The sequence below is a fragment of the Rhinichthys klamathensis genome, unplaced genomic scaffold, assembly GCF_029890125.1.
Source record: "Rhinichthys klamathensis goyatoka isolate OS25496 unplaced genomic scaffold, OSU_Roscu_1.1 h1tg000074l_1, whole genome shotgun sequence".
Taxonomy (NCBI): domain Eukaryota; kingdom Metazoa; phylum Chordata; class Actinopteri; order Cypriniformes; family Leuciscidae; genus Rhinichthys; species Rhinichthys klamathensis.
Window position 1 is genome coordinate 19807 of NW_026606617.1, and position 20704 is coordinate 40510.

The 20704-nt window shown below is 39.2% G+C and overlaps 1 protein-coding gene across 5 annotated transcripts in view; it reads left to right on the forward strand.

Moving 5' to 3' along the window:
- daam2 (dishevelled associated activator of morphogenesis 2) overlaps positions 1-20704 on the forward strand; it is a 97896-nt gene that overhangs the window by 19387 nt on the left and 57805 nt on the right. For all 5 annotated transcript variants that reach the window (XM_056250739.1, XM_056250737.1, XM_056250741.1 and 2 more), the window contains exon 2: positions 13194-13424. In XM_056250739.1, coding sequence (XP_056106714.1) covers positions 13257-13424 — 168 coding nt within the window. In that variant the 5' untranslated portion in view covers positions 13194-13256. The remainder of the gene's footprint in view (positions 1-13193; positions 13425-20704) is intronic.

Sequence of the window (20704 nt, forward strand, 5' to 3'; positions counted from 1 at the left end):
ATGTTTTTTAACATTACAGTGGTATGAAGCAGGTCGCGATTGCTAAAGAGACAGATATCACACGCGAGTCCCGCGGATATAAAGAAATAAGGACATTTAATTCTACCGAACTACCCGCAAGTGCTGGATTACTCACACAGGTCAGTTTATTAGACGAATTAAACTTGTGAGGTAACGCAGCGCTGCTTCACTTGGTCTAACGTTACACTATCACACTAAACGGCATTTAAATGTGTGTTGAAAGTTATAATGTTATACTACGTGTTAGTTCGTTTGCTATACGAAACTAGCAGGAAGCTAGATCAACATTAGAATAACATACTGACCATATTCTAACATTTCATCATGTTGAGCTAACGTAATATAACATTGATTTGTTTTATGTACATTTGCTCACCTGTCTAATAAAGCTGTCAAGTCGTGACTCGTGAAGCTCTGTCGAGTCCAAGTTAGTCGCGGACGCTAGCTCTCGGCATCTGGAAAACGCCACGCTGATATTGATCCTCATTTTAGTTCTCCTTGTTTGTCCCAAAGTCTGCTTGCCATGGTCTATGTTTGAAAGAAACAAGAACTGCGTGCCGCTGCAATTGTCTACGTCTGTCGCCATGGATACGTCATGGCTATGGCAGTATAAACGGAAACCGAGGATAGCGCGGATATTGCGTCATTGACAGGCGACATTTTTTTCCGGGACGGCCACTTATTTAAAATTGGAATTTCTCTGAAATAAAAAATCTATAAAAAATTGTAAGTACACAACTGCAGGAAATATATCACACTGTGCAAGTGATGTTTGGATATTTTATTACAAAATTCTTACATATTGTACCTTTAATTCAAAACGGCTGACAATGCAACTAGGGGTGCGTCTCATTTCTTATTTGTGCATCCTCGTTTCCTTTCTTTGCTTCCTTTCTTCGCGTCTCTTCTCCATCCCTGGATGTAGTGGCATCAGCTGCGCTTGAGGGATCTGCCCTTATGTAGAAGTTGAAGAAATTCATAATAAATAATAATAAAGCAAGATGCCCTGTTGAAATATACGAGATGTAAACTGCAACGGTAACATGTTGATTCAATTCAGTTCAATAACTGTGTCAATGTTGCAAAGTTCATCAATGAGGAAATGATTACAAAAGCAGAACATTTATCCATATCTTACAGGTCAATATCAACAGTGCCAGTACAGTCAGGTCCATAACATTTTCTGAATATTGTTTGTCTTTTAAGCCCCAAATGAGCAAGCCAATGCTGACAGTAGCATGGAACCAAAACTGCATCAGGGGACAGAAGTGGGAAAAAAAGATCCTTGGGAGAAACTCGGGGGGCCAGTTCTCTTCTGGCATTAAGCAAATTCCTTCATGCATCATGTGTTTTTGTGTAAACACTGCATTACTCTGCAAAAGTCTTTGTTAGAAATGGAGACCACTGTGTTTGTCAATTTACTCCTTCAGACAGTGAAGCTTGGATGAATGCTTTACTCTAAATGTAAATCCATCACATCCTTGACCTCTGATTTCTATAATGCTCTCTGAAGTCTTCGTTAAAGGAGAGAAACACGACAGCTGCATTGTAAACAGCACTGTCAAACTGACGTATTGCAATTTGTAGTCCTCTGTTTTAATCGTAAGACTTCTTGTTAAAGTGAATGAATTCACAATGACCAGAAGCAGATGTTGACATGGTTTGAATTTATGAGAGAGAATGAATGAAACCGGGTTCATCAACATTCTTTGCGGATCCTTGCTTTCTAGTAGTTTAGCAGAATTGTTTAAACTTTCAGAAAGGCACATTCAGAAGCTCTATTAGCAAATGGCCAGTTGTTTGTTCATCATCTGCAAGAGGGGTAGATGATGTTAATGTTGATAGTTCTGTGTGCAGTTGACAGAGTAACTGCTCACACAACTGAAAAAAGCCAGAAAATAATCGGTACCATATTGAGTCAAGGACTTGTGAAACAAAATCGAATCAGGAAATCTGTATTGATCCTCAGCCCTAAAAAAGGTTATGATTCTTTAAATCTAATTAAAATGTCAATTTCCCCAATAATTGTTTTATCCTTTAAACAGTATCGGAAAACAACATGATGATTAATGTTACTTTCGGTCCGAGGAGCCGAGTCCGACCCATTTCATTTCAACAACAATGATGTCGAGTAGTTTGGATGTCAGAAGATGTGAGATGTTTGCAGTGATTTAATAAGCGGCAGTGTATTGAAAACATACTCTGCATCTAAAGCTACGTACATATTACCAAAGATGCATTGACACAGTGATCACTGCAGCATAGAGGTGGCAAAAACATGTACACAGAATTAACAATTAAAACATTTTTTGATAAAATATGGAAAAAAAATCAACATTTTAGGGACCATTCACAAAGCATTCTTGCCTCTGTCTATGCTATATTCATTCATTTATTTAAGTCATATCTAGCATGCTTTTGTATGAATGTTAAGCTTTAAACAGAATTGGAAGCAGGCAACTGTTTTGGCTATATGTGTAATAGCTTGGCTCAGGTTTTTACTGTGAAATTTTTGATTGCTCCTTCCCCTGATAGACTGCAGTCTTTCTCTTATCTCACGAGAGGAGAGAGAGGAAGTGATTTTGAGAGAATAGAGGAGAGATAGGACGGGTTGGGTTTGCCCGGCATCATCTCTGTTGCACGTAGGCACTTAAAGGTCCTCCTTCATAGATGTGATATACTTTGCCTTGACAATTCAGATCATGCCACTGGTCAAAGACCTTTCTGTAATCCTGTAACTCAAACAGTAAGTTAATGTGCTGTACGCCTTCCATGCAATATAAGTCACTTTGTATAAAAGCGTCTGCCAAATGCATACATGGCATGTAAATACTCCTTCCCCTTCATAGATTTATCCTCTCCAGTCCCCTTGTTCTAAGTTATGTGTTTTTCATTGGCTTGAAATATGGTCATCTATCAGTTTTGAATATAATCTACATAACTATGTGTAGTTTTAGTAAGACGGTTGGTGCACATGTGTTGTATTAAAATGTCTGTGTTTGCATGGCAGGCAGCGCTTGACATTAACTTTTTTGCTCACTAGCCAATGTGGCTAGTGGTTTTCAAAAGTTACTAGCCACACAGCATTTTTACTAGCCACTTTTTTGAACGACCCTAAAACACAAATTGAATAACGTTATGAGTTATCATGACTAACCTAGCTTTCTAACAAATTAATTATTTTGCACAATACTTACTCGCACATCCACACGTAGTCCGTGAAGGGCCGACCTTTCTTTCCTATAGCGTGTACGTTGCGAAACAGTATCCCCATCTTCTCAAACTCGGCCGACTTCATGAGGACCAGAGATTTCACCGCCACACTTTCTTGTAGCGAACCAGCTGCCTTCAGCCGTTTAGTCGAAATGCTTCCGATATGACCAATTGAAAGTTCATGGTCCTTTACGGTTTCAACTTTAAAATTACTTGTCCCAACCACAAAAGATGCCCCCTTTACATTTTCACCGCCGTACGCCCGACAATCGGAGCAATACATTATTTTGTTTGCTAGATCATATACCAGCCATTCTCGATTTAACTTCCACTTTTCGTTGAAAAGTCTTTTGTTTTTCTTTGTCTCTTCTTCCTTTTTGTTTTCATCGTCAGGTTTTCTCTTGTGTGTTATCTGCTCACCGGGTTTTGTTACACCTTTGATATGTCGCCACATAACTTCACCAAGCAGGGCAGCTAGCTGTCTCTTCGTTTCAGTCAGGTTTCAGTGTTGTCGGTCACTAGCGCGCAAGCGCAAAGCAGCGCTGCGTGCATGTAATACATGGGAGTTGTAGTGTCGCGCCTTTTGAAAAGACTACAATTATTCAACCCGCCAAAGTGGCTAGTTGGAGTGACTCTGTTACCCGCCACGAGCAAAATCCACCCGCATTTGGCGGGTTGGCGGGTGTTAATGTCAAGCCCTGATGGCAGGCATGCGATTATGTGAGTCAAAGCAGATGAGATAAATCAACCCATGTTTGCATGCAGTCAGCCAATACTTTAGCCCTGTTATTTATGCAATGCCCTCTGTCCTTCCATATTCAACTCCCCTCTGCACGCACACATGTACACACGTGCCAAAAGACACACAATTGACACACAACAGCAGTCAATGACCTGAATGCTATATTGACCATTTTCCCATTATAGTCCCATTGTCCCAGATGCAAACTATAAAGCAGCAAAGAAAACATGTTGGTCACATTCTCAATAAATGTTGCACCAATTATTACAATATGTTGCTTTCTCAATGTCTGGTGTGATGCATTTGACAGTTTAAGATGTTTTTACATGGTGACATCGTTAACAAACCATGCTCATGCCATCTTCCGTCCCACGATCTGGCTTACGATGCAGGGGTGATCGAGCTTTCGCAGTGGTCGGCCCTAAGCTGTGGAACAACCTCCCACTATGTCAAAACAGCTTCCACATTAGCTGCATTTAAAACCTTGCTAAAAATGCATTTGTTCTCTTGTGCTTTTAACTTTTATGTTTCTTGCTCTGTTTTGTTTGTGTTTTGTTTCTTTCTCTTACCTTTCTGTACAGCAATTTGGCCAACCAAGGTTGATTTTAAATGTGCTTTATAAATAAAATTTGATTTGATTTTGATTTGATCTTAAAGCATTCACTTCAATGGAAATAAATGCGTTTTATAGAAAACAATCATGTTTTGAGGTGAGCTGCAATGCCGTTTACGTTATAAAATAACATTTAATCAAATGATGTAGAGACGATTTGCACAACAAAAACCACAACGCCTTAAAATCTCTTTTAGTGTGTGGAAATACAGAATTGCTTTCTGTTTGAAATTTTACAGACTTAAACCAAAACAGCAGAGGAAAGCCTACGTTTTTATTGCAGTTGAAAGGTTTAAAGCATATCATTCACGTGGGTGCATGAAGGGACTCTACTTGCTATGATACACGGATGATATGCGTGGCAGCAGAGAAACTATCAAGGAATATCTATGAATGGGGAGGAGAAGACACAAATACAGATTTTGTAGTTTCTCAATTAATATGAAGTCATAAAAGTTACATGCATAATTATGCATGATTTATTTTTAGAACAATTTGTTTAAATTTAAAATGATTTACTCTCCCTTGCACAACGCAAGACTGGTTAGCATGACTTTCCCCTGTGGAAAACAAGATTTATCATGACGTCAAAACAGCTCTTTTGCATACAATAAAAAAGCATGGTGAACACTGGCTTTCAAGTTCATTTTCCATTTTTATTGGTTTATTTAAAAATGTAAAAACATAACATCTCTTCATAGGTTATGACACAAATTATACAAGAGCACGGCAAAATGCACAAGTGTAATCATCAGTTTCCACAGAAGTAATGCTGAACTGGTTCCCTCGAGTCATGAGAGGACCAGAGATGAACTTGATTGTGAGATCCTGGGGAACTTTGATTTACTCATTACACCATCCTCCAAATTGGCTGGCATGTAAGAATGCATAATCGCGGTCGATAACACTCATGCTGAAAAGCAATATATAAACCGACAGTGCGTGTACAGTATGAGTGCAATGTGCTTTATTTGTGAGTGCACATCAAATGAAGAATTGCTGTATAAATTAGCAAAGTGAACCTTTTCAGCTGAAGAAAAGTTCATTGGCGTGAACATCACACAGCTGTTTTTAAATGTATAGTCATAAAAGTTAAGTAATGAATTTTAGTTATTATAAGTTAATTTTCAGTTATTAAATTTAGCTGTACAATTTTGTAAGACAGAGTAGGCTATGTCCTGATGCTACTGTAGTGTACTGCTTTACTCAAAAGTAAGCAAGCCAGCAAAGTGCATACTTTTAATGTGTAGTATGTGAATTGTATCAGTTATCTTGTTTGTACTTAATTAAAAACTGTTCCTATTTTTCACACCCATAACATAATAGATTTATTCCAGTTGGGCTTTGTCTGCTCTATTTTTTCCTCAGACACTGGGAACGAGTGGCTATACTGGCTTTGAAGATCAGATGGGGGCCCTCGGGAAAGGTCAACCTCTCTGATATTACTTGTAAAAACAGGGGGAGAGAGAGAGAGAGAGAGAGAGAGATAGAGTAATAGAAAGAAAATGAAAAGATTCCATTTGGCCACTGTGACAGAGGCGGTTTGGAATGTCAAAGATTCCTTGGAGTTCCCTTGGGTTTACTGTGAGAACATTATGAAATGAATTCTGGGGGAAACGTGTGGGGTAGAGAAGTGTATTTGCATTACATAAGGCCCTGGCTCTGTCTTTCTAGAGAGAACAAACAATTATTTGGAGGAGAGAGAAAATGCTGTGAAGAGAGAGAGGCGTCTGCATGTGTAACAGCAGCAGAAGAAAACAGAGTTTAACATTGTGCAAAACTCATCGCCACAGTGCTGTTTTTGGTACATTGCTAAGTGGTTGCTGGAGTGTATTCTGGTTGGTTGTTTAATTGTCCTAGTCAAAAGATTCTTCATCCATGAAGGATCTTTTTTTATTTTATAAGATAAAATAATATCTTTTATAAGATATTTTTGTCTTTCAATATGGCTGAGGTCGTCTATGTATGCTAACCTGGTTCCCTGAATAGGGAATGAGATGTTTCCTACCATAGGCTCACTCAGCGCTGCATCTTACCCAATGTAAAATCTTTTGCTTTGTAGCCATGAGCTACAAACACATAATTGACTGATCCGATTAACACCATGGCTCGTGTGGTCGTCGTAAATCTCAATCCCCTCACAGATTGAAGATTTACTCTATCTTAAGTCGCAAAAAGACTAAACCATGAGCAAAATCCATACAGGATGCACTCACCAACAAGGCCTGAAATTTACAAATACATTTAGGTATGTTAAAGGTGCAGTGTGGGATTTTTAGCGGCATCTAGTGGTGAAACTTGCAAATTGCAAAGACCAAGTCACTCGCGGCCTATCCCTCGGTCTTCAAACTCGAATGAGAAGCTACGGTGGCCGACGTAAGACAAAATATGTCGTCGTCTGAGTCAGCAGCAGAGAGTAGTAAGTCAAGCAATGAGGTTTCTTTAGCGCTGTTTGTTCGCTTTCGGCTACGGTAGAAACATACCTTCAGACCTTCATAGAAGGGGATTCCCGCGCCTATGTAGATATAAATGTCTCATTCTAAGGTAATAAAAACATAACGGTTCATTAAGTAAGGTCTTTATACACCACTGAAAACATAGTTATGGATTTTATATTGCATCTCTGTCAATAGATCCTCAGAAATATTACACAATGCACCTTACATAATATAATAATAGTAATCAGCTGATTGTCTCACGAACGTAACCAGCACATTCTCCCCACAAAGCAAACCCATAATACAGCGAGGGAGAAGAACCACATGAAACTATGCAACTATATATTTTTTCTAACAGGGTAGTAAAAGTTTAGCTGGCTAATATGAGCTGTTACTGTGGCTAAGCTGGTTAAAGCGTTAAGCCTTGTTTAAACTCGACGCGTCCGCATGAGCCCAAAGGTGCGTGCGGCAAAAATAACGTGATTGTGACAGCGCGCGCGCCTCCGCATCCCCTAGACACCACTTACTACACACAATAGGCTTTTTTTCTCTGATTTTGGAAACTCGATCGACTTAAAATGCTTCCAAGATCGACGGGTTGGTGATTCCTGTAACTGTTTTACGGTCAATGACAAGAGTAGCCTACTAATCAGCTGTCTCACGAACTTAACCAGCACATTTATCCCCACATAGCAAAGGCATAACACAGCGAGGGAGAAGAATTAAGTTACATGAAACAATCCAACTACATATTTACACCACTGACAAGGGAAAAGTCACTACTCACGGTGTTTATGACTAGCTTCTTCTAGCTTCCTGCGGCTTCTCTTTCAATGTAGTGACGAAACGCGCTCTGTAACGCTGTTTGTTCGCGTTCGGCTACTGTAGAAACATGACGTCACAATATGGCGACCTTCATAGAAGGGGATTCCCGCGCCTATGTAGATATAAATGCCTCATTCTAAGGTAATAAAAACATTACGGTTTATTAAGTAAGTTCTTTATACACCACTGAACACATAGTTATGGATGTCATATTGCATTTCTGTTCATAGATACTCAAAAATGTTACACATTGCACCTTTAAGGCCATCAACCAACTTTAGGCAAGGCAAGGCAAGTTTATTTATATAGCACATCTCATACACCATGGCAATTCAAAGTGCAAGTACATAGAGAGGAAATAATCACAAAATAAAAGCAAGGGAAATTCAAACAGTTATTCAAAAGCTTTACATAGAAAGAAATTCTAATAATCACACCATAGCAATTCATAGAGCTTTGCATAGAAAATAGACGCAAAATAAAACCAGGGGGAATTAAAGCAATTATAAAAGGAATTTAAAGGAGAAACTTTAGAGTCAGAAATACATCTAAGCGGCTGTGAAGCCTTCTGGGACAGAAAGTTACACATAAACAGAAGGCAAGTGAATGTCTCCCCAAAGAATTATCCCTTCACTTGTGTTCACTTTAAGAGTCACCAGGTCGTGCCCACTCTGACAGAGAAATGTTCTTGTAGGAACTCCAGCACTGGTCCAAATTGCAATTACTTGTGATGCCATACTTCTCTTCGAACCTGAGGTAATAGGTCGGCTCTGAGCGGACTCCACAAGAGGCGCAAACACATCCCAAAACACAAAGTTCTTTGATCTTTTGACAAATTAAAAGTCATTATACTGAAAACTAATACTGTTAGTTTCAGACATCAAAAAAATCCTCCTTACTGCAAAAAATGTTAAACCAAGCTGCCAGAATGACTAATATTTCTGTCCATTTGTGATGTCATACTGAGACAGATATTTGCATTTCAGAGAGAGAGAGAGAGAGAGAGGTTTTCACAAATATTAAGATGTTTGCAAATATTTTTGAAAATTACACCGGATGCGAGCGGCGTGATGCTTCAAAAGCACATAGAAAACGCTGACTACACTGGATATGGACAGTAGACAGATGCCCCGTATTATTTTTGGACTTACTCCATATGCTACTTCTCAAACAGGACAAATGAATAAGGAAAGGCTGTCTAGTTTAGACAGTGAGTTTGCGTGTCTGTACAGCCTTCTGAAAGACACCGGCGTTAGAGTGTGAGCAAAAACAAGCTATTTTTGTGTGTGTACCTTTATATGAAAATGAGCTGTTACTCCCCGCCCCCTTTCCAGAAGAGGGCGGAGCCTCTCCAGCTCATGCTTCAGATACTCCGGCAACAACAGAACTGGAGAATCTCACGCTGCCAAAATGTCAGAAATGGTCAGTAGGTGTTCAGCCTTATATGTTCGAACCGGAGTCGGACACTGATGGAGAGACTCGGGAAGAAGTAAACATTTTTGAATGCATCGTTTCTAAATGGTTAGTTAATGAATTTAGCGAGGATTAGTGACACGCTGAGAATGGCTGCTATCGAAAACGAATTATGAAGATCTGTAAAGAACAAAAGCAGGAAAATCCATTGCGAAGAAAAAATGTAAACATCAATGGCTAGATAAATCGCTTCCTGAAGAATAATAGATTTGAGGAGTGATGGCGCGGGCACCGTACGAAGCGTCGGTGGTGCAGCGGCACTAGGGGAGGTCAGCGTGATCAGGCAACTAGTGTTGTGTTTCTATATGGGCTTCAGATGATTGTCACATGTAGAGTCTGTTCCCAGACCGTCAGCTACTGCAGCGTCGAGTGAACCTATAGGGATCCTCCTTTCAATGTAAGTATAGGGGATTTTTTTTGTGGTTTTTAGTATATGGCAAATGAAAGCATAAGTCTGATCGCTTGGAAAACGTTATAGTACTACTCTGGTTTTTGAGGTATCATTTGTGTCTGTAGCTAGCCTGGGAAGACCCAGACAACTTCCGGCAAATTTAGATTTGCTCTGAAAGTTGGTCTGGCAAAGAGCTCATTCAAGCCCATTTCCAATCCGTCGAAATCGAGGCACCAATCAGAAACGTTGGGGCGGGCTTTACACGATGACGACAGCGCTGGGATTTTGAAGCAGATTTTGTAGCCTACATTACAAAGATGGATGCCGCCGTCGAACATCACTCGTTCGAATCAGCTATCGCGTCTGTTTTAAGCGATTTGAACGTTTCCTTTTCGTTAAAAACCGAGCAAAGAACAACACTCGGAGATGTTTCTCCGCCGCTCTGCATACGTCATCTCCTTCATCGCTCTGATTGGGTTTAGGTCTATCCGTGACGTCCGTTGGTGACGCCCCTCTGGAAATGATTTGTCTATGACGCTTTGCCAGACCATAACTCACTTACAACTGAGAATGGTCTGGTTTTAACCAGGCTAGTCTGTAGCATAAATTGTGTAGGATAAGATACAAAAGTTTAATGCTATAGGTTGAAGGTACTAACCGAAGTATTAACAAAAATAATAGTGATGTTACCTAAGCATATACCAATAATGGTCCCAATAATAAGTAAATACTGACCTGGTATATTCAGTGTTTTTGCAAGCAGGACATTTTATTTTATTTTATTTTTTTTGACTGTACAATTTTTAACTGTACGTTATTTCACTAACTAATTTTAGTTGAGTAGGAATATGGATGTTTCGTTTATTGGTATGTTATTGAGAGGAAAAGTTGAAAAAGGAAAAGGGAAGATGCTGCTGATCACACAAGCAAGAAAAAATAATGCAGGAGATAGAAACCAGTGTGAGAGGGAAACGCTCCTCCTCCTCTCCTCCACTGACCTACTTCCAGCAGCACACAGGAAGATGTGGATGTAGTCGTGAGTTGAATGAGAAATGCCAACACCCCCCATCTCATCATCTCATCCAGGGACTCTTTCCCTGTCTCTCTTTATACACCACTGATCACATAGTTTACCCATCATGCCCTACCTTGTGGCATAAATGCATGAGACACGACATGAACATTATTATGCGACTGCTGCTAGAGATGCTATGAGGAGGAGACAGACTACTCTTTGAAAAATTAATGGAAAAAAAGCATTGTTTAATATGGAAGTCCTGTCTTTCATTTGCAAGAGCCAGTCTCCTTTTTCTTTTGTGAGCTGCCGTTCTACGTCATATGTAGGCAGCATCTCATCTGTAATCGAACCTCATAATGTAAATGATTTGGTTTTTCTCGCTGCACAAATATCCCTCCTCACCATCCTCATGAGCATCTGAGACTTGACATCACACTAAATTATTAAAGTGATGTCCTAAATTTATCTCTGTGCTAAAGATAAAAGTTGTGTTTGTCTTTGCTGCGTTTCTGTTCAGAATGTTGTTGCTTTATTAAGAAAAGGTTTCATATCTTTAAAGTGCATTGGCAGTACCACTCTATTAGATGTTTAACATGTATACAGAGATATTCAGTCTCTGCTTCCTTGTATGCAGATGAAAGCCTTGCTGCTGTTCGATACTGCAGTAAAATAAGCATTTATTTGAGAGCTGTACAAGCAAACTGCATGAAGAATTTATGTAGAAGCTATAAAAAATAACTTTATGGTTATGCAGTGATGTGATTTTCCGTTTAGAACTGTTGATACATTATTGATGGGCTTTAAGGGAGCTTGATATACTTCCTAGGGATGGAAATCATAAGGAATTTAATGATTTTAGATCTGATTTTACATAAAAGTTTTTAGCCAATTTGGGCTGGTCTAGATGTTTGATCAGCTTCAACCTGGCCAATCATCTTGGACAAGCTAGTTAGAGCTACTAGATTATGTCACACCGTTTTGGTTTTTGCAGCAGGGCCTAGACTTGCACCTGTCTTTTAGGGTTTGAGAAATAATCTGAAATAAACAAGACTGACACTTTTATTTCCTCGTCACATTTTTTTGGTAAGCTTAATGGAAACCACTACCATTCTGAATATGGTGGACGTACTTGTGAGAACAGTGAGTCTAAGAACGCTGGGCTTGTTTCCCTCTTGTGTTTTCTCCGTTCCGGTGAATGCGATGGGTACGGCCGCCTCTTACGGCAATTACTCATGCTCTCCCTTTTGCCATTGGCGATCATTGTAGCCTGCAAACAGAGAGGTCTTTGTAGCGCCCTGGGGGTTATGCCAGCACATCCAGAGAGGTGCCAGGAGGTTCCATTCTCTGTGCCCACACGGACCGAAGAAGCGTTGGAGAGGGATGAGAGTTGTTGCTTTTCAGAGTCCCAGCTCCTTTATGGCCACTCCACACAGCTGAAGGGTTCAGCCTCTAGAACAGCCTCTGTCTTTCATTGATGTTCCCATTCTGATGTTGAGCAATTAAAGCTGCTGGACTGCTGTGAAACTGCTTTAGATTCAATATCAGTGAGGTACATTAATGGAGGGAAGAACATATCGGGCAGTACGGAGGGCTACTCTAAACTCTCAACACGCTTGAGAGTTGTTTTTGGTTTTCAATGCATTTAAACAATTTGGTTTGTGGTATACATGAACCTTTTTTGCTCACCAGCCACTGTGGCTAGTTGTTTCCAAAGTTAGTAGCCACTCAGCATTTTCACTGGCCACAAATTTGACATTGATACCATGGGGGAAAACTGCCATATAAATATTTTTAATATTATCTCATCACTTTAAGACCTGACGCACCGATCCATTACACTGTTACACATGCATTTTCTTTCTCAACTGTTTACGTTCACTTAAAAACATAACTGTGTTTTGGTGAATACTCTGCATTTTGACATTGTTTTGTGTATTTATTACTGTTTAAGTGTAATACGCAATGAAAACGAACTAAATTGAGTACACAAAATCTGCAGGAATGAGTAAAATTATGCGAATTACGCACAATCCCACGCTGAAATTCAAGCCCTGTAACACCAACAATATTCATCTGGAGCAAATAAAACAAGTTGAGTGAGGGGAGGCGGGTTTGTGTGTAACTCGCTGTCGGAGAGATTAGAGAGAACGCACAGCTGGTATTGTGTATCCTGCGGAAGAGTTATCGAAAAATCGATATTTTTGACAACACTACTTTGCACTAGTTTATTATTTCAGATACCTTTTTAAAAGACTACAATTGTAAAATGTATATATTATATATAAAATTCATGCCGCTAAATTGGCTAGTAGGAGTGACTGCATTACAAGTGTTAATGTCAAGCCTTGGTGGTACTGTATATGATAACGGGTATTTCATGTAAGTGTAGCTACCTTAACATGTAGTCGTTTTGTGTGGTCCTAATTAAATCCTGATTGGCTCTTTTTTTTCTCTTTCAGATCATGCCCCATAGTTAGCAGACTCTTGGCTCTCTGGTTGCCGGCTCCTCCTGATTGGAGAGGATGCCTCCCCGGAAGCGCACGCGGCCCGCCCTGGGCTTTCTGTGCTGCTTCAGTAGCAGTGAACCTCCTGAGATCAACCTGAAAGACAGTGTCCCGCTGCAGCTGCTGGAGTTCAGTGCACCCATGCCCCCAGAGGAAGAACTGCATGCCCGCTTCTCTGAATTAGTGGTTAGTATCTTCTGGCTAGTCTGCTGGTCGTGGTTTTTGCCATGAAATCTGTTTAATTTACTTATAGATTCATTCAAGGAATCCATAATGCAACACATAAGTGGAAACTTTGAGAGGCTAACAGGGCGCAATCTGTGTCTCAGTGACTTTGCAAAGTTTCCTAAAAATGTATGATCAGCTTTTGTACAAGTGTTCCAAACTGATGTTAGAAATTGATGCTGACTTGCATTATTGAGGTTTAGGCAATCTTACAAGTTCAGTGAAGCAAATGCAATGCTGATCTCCGCTGCTGCCAAACAACAGTGGTTTGGAGCATCTTAAATAATAAGGTTTGATGCACAAAGTAGGGCATGTAATCTTTAAATGACTTAAACATCCAGTTATAGGGATAGTTCACCCCTAAAATGAAAATTAATTCATAATTTACTCACCCTGGTGTTGTTCTAATGTTGTATGCCCTTCTTTCTTTTATGGACCACAAAAGGAGAATTAAAAAAAAAAAATTCCCAATGCAAGAATAATTAATTTTCTTTTTCTGTCTGTCTCTCTTTTTCTGTCTGGCTCTTTTTTCTGTCTTTCTCCACCCTGTATTTGAGCTAAAAACAGATTGTGGAAAGGAAAAAATGAATAAATAAAGCAGCTCATCATTTGGAGTCAAAACATGCCCAACATATGGGAGCTGTTAGGTAAATCACAGCATCCTCATGCTTGATGCAGAAAGAAAAAAATCTAATATAATATCATTGGTTTTACTGGGAGAAAAAAAGCAGACTGCTGCCATGCACCATTCTTTCACTATGGATTAGCCATATCCATTTAAACAAACAAATAAACAAACAGGCCCTGATTTGCCAGACATTTAAATGGCTGCACCGCATGTGGAGCAAGACTTATCCATGTTCTCCAAAGACCAAACAGATACCCAAGTGACACTGTTTTCCATATATGAGAAATATGTCAAATCATGCACTTGTTGCAATAATTTGATAAATATTCTCTCACAGGAAGCTGGAAGAAACCTGACAGAACTGGGTCACTGTTGACAGGATCAACAGTTTTTTGGAATATGATATGAGTTTGAAACATGAACAGAGGCCACCTTCTCCGCTCTGGGATGAAGTTGTGCACAGACGTGAATGTATTTTGGTTTATATTCAATATATATAAACCTGTAGGTTTGCTGATTGGTGGTAATATAAATAGGCAGCGGATATTTACACCGAGTGCAAATAGAGTTAGATGCTATTTACAATAAAGTGAAAATAACAGTATTATCTTTGCACTAAGTGTAAATAGTAGTTAGATGCTGTTTACATCGCGTAAATAGTGGCAGATACTGTTTGCACATCGGTGAATTAAAGCCCTCCCCTACACCTACGCCTAACCCTACCTGTAAAACACTTTATTCCCGCTACTAAATACCATTAGGCACTTTATTTCCACTTTTAAAAAATATTTATCAACTTAATCTAACTTAATCCTAAAATCCTCCTCCAGCAGGATTTCTTTTGTAATTTTGTCTGGCTCAGTCAGACAATGGTGGGCGGAGTTAATGTAAAAAGTTACTTTTTGAATTTCCAATATAATTTTAGATGTCCGTTCTTAATTCATTTAATTACTGACAAAAGAACCCAACTCTTCCACCCCATAACATTAATGTAGGCCTTGTGCGCAACAAGAACAAAAAAATAAAAATAAAAAATGTTGCTTTTTAAAGTAAAGTTCAACACCTTCCTTTCCATAACTTCAGCATGTTAAGATGAGTTACTAGTCAACTTAAAGCTGCAACACAAACGTTTTGCCTCTCTATCGCCAACTCTGTTTGAAACATAATATTGCAAGTTACTTGGAGAGTTCTTTTTTACACAGGTTGTGCTTCGACACATCAGAGGATCTGTCATTGTACATCAACATGAGAATAAGAAGTAAAACCTATACTTAGTAACATATCTGCTTTTTTGTTCGGACCAAATGAAAATGTAAATGATTTTTTGTTTGTTTTTTAAATCTAAGGATTGCTCAGTCATATTAATCCCTTCAGATCTCAGAGTTGTCGCCACCTCTGAAAAGCCATGCCGATATTTACTGTATTCTCATTTTAGCACAGGCTCTGTCACTTTCCCTTTTTGACTGCATGCTCTTAGCAGTTTGAGGTTTCTTAGTTTTGTCAACCGGTAATTCCCCAGATATCGACTTTTGTAAATTAAAAGCAGCCATCTAGATGATATTTAAAATTCTAAGCAACTGCATCCTCAGATGCCATATCATAGCCGGGTCGTCTTCTTTGTATACGGACGTGTCGTAATGAAATTACCTCAAACTACATTTCCCGTGAAATCGGACCCTCAAATTATAAATCAGTTTTATAAGCTCACCGTGCGAATCGGGGTATAAGAAAGGGAGACAGTTTTGAACACTGATCACTGTCTTATACTTTTTTTACTAAAAAAGTTACACTGCAGCTAAATATCAAACATAGCTGACTAGTATATCTGTTGTCTATTTTCACAATAGCTCTCTAATCTGAGGATTTGAGCGCCATTTGCTGCAGAACGAGGTTTGAAAAGAATAACATTTTCCAACTGTTAACAGCTTTGGTCATTGTCTCTGACTGCACGCATGCCTATAGAGGAAACGTGTAAGCAACCCTTCCGTGCAGATACGAGCTGTAAGCGAGACTGGATTAATCAGCTCCTTCTGATTGATTGTTTCATGATAGTGATAGATCATACGACAGGCTTGAGTGGAAGCAATCAATCCGCAACTCGTGCAACACACGACCTCACATCAGTTTGCAGTTGCGTGTCTTTGTAATTTAGTTTTTCTTGACGTGGCTGTGTGCGTTCAGAAAAATGTGATAATGATCATGTTTTAGACTTCAGTAAATGGCTTACACATTTGGATACAACAGCGTCTTTGCAAACACGTGGAATTTATCAGAAAGTTGAATGTTGTGGTTCTATCTTGTATCTGTTTGTGTGGTGGTTCAGTCACTGGCTCATTGTCTTGTGTTTGAGTGCACTGTGCTTGTGTGCATGTGTGTGTTTATTCACTCATGTGTATGCGTGTTTACTTTTAAAAGAAATGGGCACGTTGCCAGCTGTAGTAGTGAGTTTTGTGAGGACATGACACAGGTCGGCTGATCCCTGAGGTGGACTGACATTAAAGCTGAAGGCAGAAACGAGCAGATGCATGAACAGATGAATGAACAGATGAAGTGTGTCCCTGCCATCAGAGAAAAAGAGAAACCTGAGAAGCCACAAAGGTTTGAGGGGGAAAAAACATGAAACACAAATCAATGCACAGAGAAAGATTGTATATGTGTTTGTCTGAAGAGGCTGTCAATAACAAGATGCAGTAACTTTATGCATTAATATAGAATTCAACTGATGTGCCGTCACTTAAAGGAGTACTTCATCACTGGCGAAATGGGCTTTCAATAAAACTCGTTTGTCTATGCAATATAAAGAAGACTGGAACCGGCACACGATCAACGTAAAGTTTAATTGCAGAAATAAACAAACAACAAAACGAAGTAAATGGACAGCCCCTCACGGACGACTGATGCATAAAAACTAGGGCTGTCAGTTAAACGTGTTATTAACGGCGTTAACGCAAACCCATTTTAACAGCGTTAATTTTTTTTTTCGCGAGATTAATGGTCTTTTTGGCCAAGCAAACTTTGTAGTTATTTTCACATGCTTTTGCAACAGCTATGAAACCCATTCATTTCAATGGCTTGCGCCGCGCGAGGACGTTTTGTTGCTTCGTCGACCAAAGCGCAAGCGGATCTAGCTAGACCGGAAACAACAACAGGCACTGGCCAGCTGCGAGCCGGCCAAATAGTAGATTAACGTTACGTTTTGAGTGGATGACGAGCGCGAGACGCCGAAATGGATGCCAATAAGACCCCATTTACACCTGGTACTAAAATGCGATTTGTTTCCAGATAAGTTATCCGTATAATAAAAAACGCATGTTAATGCAAGGTGTAAATACGTTGTGATCGGATCTGCCTGACCACATCTGGAGGTAGTCTGGCTCGCATTGTGTTCGGATCTTTACTAGGTGTAAACGCAATCCGTACGACGTGATGGCATTCGTACCTGCTAAACGTCATCCTCTGCCCGCGAAAACCACACCCCTCAGAAGTAACGTTAAGCTAAACATCCACAGAGACCGGTTCACTGTCGTAGCATTCACAGTAGCCGCAAAAACAACAGCTGCAAACAGGGCCTGTCGTCTTTTCTGTTTGCTCCTAATAGAAAAACGTTGAAAATGACCCCTACCGCGACAGAGAAAAAGTAGAAACAGGCGGTACAGTAATAGCATCTCTAACGATCCTACACCTGCCATGTTGACAAACTACAGCTGATTTCCCGCCACCTCAGTGCTCACGCGCAGGGGTCACTGGAGAACAGAGATCCGAACTCAATGTGGATAACGAGAACGCATTAAAAATACAAGGTGTAAACGCAAAGGTAACATCAGAACACTTATTATCCGGATAACTTATCTGGATACAGATTGCATTTTAATACCAGGTGTAAATGGGGCTTAAGATTCTGAATGGAAAGTTTACTTTTAAAAAGTTGCCAAATGGTTCCATTGACAAGACCAAAGTGATCTGTGTGTTTTGTCGTTGTGAACTGAGCTATCATCATCGCAGCACGTCCAGTCTGAAATACCACTTGATGGCCAAGCACACACACACACACACACACACACAGCTGATGCGAATTCTCCGCCCCCTCGTCAATATCAGGACCTCGTCAGTATTTATTTCACCCTTTTATTGATGGACAGTGTTACATTGTGTACGAGATTATTTGCTCCAAGTGAGAATGTTAGTGTGAAATTGAACACAGTATATGCCAATGTTGTTTTCAATAAAAAAAAACATTTGCACAAATCAAGCCGATCCACTTTTCCATGTTGATAAGAGCATTAAAATGAGAAAAAATAATGGGACAAAAAGAAATCAAGAGACATTTAGAATAGATAAAGATGTGCGATTAATCGCGCGTTAACTATGACATTAATACGATTAATCGCGATTAAATATTTTAATCGTTTGACAGCACTATTAAAAACATAATGAAACAATACATAAAGTCCAGGCCTGGTCCTCTCTTGCCTTGAACTGTCATCACTCCTCCTTTTATCCTTCCGCAGCTCCTCCGTGAGACTCGAGACTGGTGTGTGTGCAGGTGACGCTCATTAGCACTCGCGCCATCACCCTCGCTCCGTTCCCACGGCTCTCGGCCCCACCCTGCTTGCCACATATTGCAATATTGCTTAGTTAATTCTTAAATAAACAGCCTTTGCAGATGCCTTATTAGTCAGACAGTTTTTTGTTCAAATAAAATAAAGAGTGAAGATTACAGAATAACATGGCATAATAACGGTACAGCCCTTTCCCTCCTTTCGACTGCCCAGCCTTCCTGCAGTGGAGAGGTCAGAGATGTGTTTCTTCCTCATTTCCGTGGCTGAGAGATCTGGGTGTGGTGGTATCGGCCAATGAGCTTCCTGACTAATGCAGTCACCTCAGTGTCCTCAGCCAACCTTTCTGTCCTCGCGTCGTGAATCAGCTGATTAGATCTGGATGAGAAGGGAGTGGGTCAGTAGAGGAAATGTGTGACGAATAAGGTTTAGTTTGTGCTGTCATTGTGAGAGATTGTTTCTGCCAGTTTAGGAACGCCTGATTTACTCGAGTGGAAGTGAGACTCATCCTTAATGGAGTATTAATTTAGAGGCAAAATTGCATATTATTGAGGGCGTTTCAGTTGGAATTACACATTTGTATTGCCTTTATAGGAATAGTGAACCCACAAATACCAAAGTCCATCATCACTAACCCTTGTGTTGTCCAAACCCTGAATCACTGATTATTTTTCAATAAAACATAAAAGATATCTTTTGAATTTCCAGAGTGCTCATTTTCATAATGGAAAGTAGTCCGTAGAAACCCCTGCACTGTAATGCTACTCTTCAAAAGCCGTATGTTATCCTTCGTCATAGCCTGTCATGTAATGTAAATATTGTACAGATACAATTATAGTTTTGTTGAGTCAAAAATTAGACAAATAGGTTTAACATCAGGCCTGATTTTATGGTACATTTTGCTCTACGTTTTCATATTTAGACGAACTATTCCTCTTAAGTTGTTCTTTCTTCATTTTTTGTCTGGCTTTTTTATGATGGTCACTGCTGGCTGAAACAGTTTCCTGTCAGTCCTCTGTGGGCCACATATGACTTCCTTCCATTTTGACCATCTCTAAATCTTTCCCTCACGAAGTCTTTCCTGCACCTCCCTCATTTTACCCTGCCTTTTTTCCTTGTTCCCTCTCTCACTATTATTGTATGCCCATGGCTCTATAGAGAACTTGCCCAATTGTGAATCAAATTGTCAGTTCCTTTTTTCTCAATTCCTGAAACATAATCTAGAGTTCTAAAATGAAATGAATAGAATAATAGAATGAAATGCATCATGCAAAAATCACCCAGAATTGTGATCATATTTAACCTTATATTATTTAAATTATATTAATAATAAATACATTTCACAGAGTGTTTGGTAATTTGTTGGATTTACAAATTAATTTCAAGGTATTAGAGACATTTGTCAGATCATTTGGAGGAAAATGTATTCTACATACAGTTTTTCCACCATAGATAGATTTTTTATTTATTTAGAGATGTAAATTAGGAATGTAAATTACACTGTAAAAAAAAATCAGTTAAATTTACGGGGAAAACCTGGCAGCTGCGGTTACCAGAGTTTTCCTGTTAAAAATACGGTAGCAACATTTTAGGTTTTACAGACTTTTAACCGTATATACGTATATTTTACAGCAATAAACTGTATTTCATTATCTGATATAATGTTAATTTACTGACCTTTTGTAGTATTAATATCTGTTATTAAAGTATTAAAAGCTCATCATAAACAGCTCTTCCACAAGAAAGTTAATACTAATATATAGAAGCTGCACAGTGATTCACACAAACATTAAACACCATCATGGTAACATGTTGACATTTAAAAAATGCAATAAGCATTAATTTAACAACATTAAATGTAACATAAAACCATATAACTGATTAGAAAAAAACTAAGAAAATTATGAAGAAACAGTTATTTAAAAAAAAAATACATTAAATGTGAAGTGTCACGCAGGGAATTGTGGGAATGTCAATTTACATTTTTTCACTGTAAATTATACAATGACTTGTTCTTTTTCACTTCCAAAAACTGTAACTTAACGGTATTTTACAGT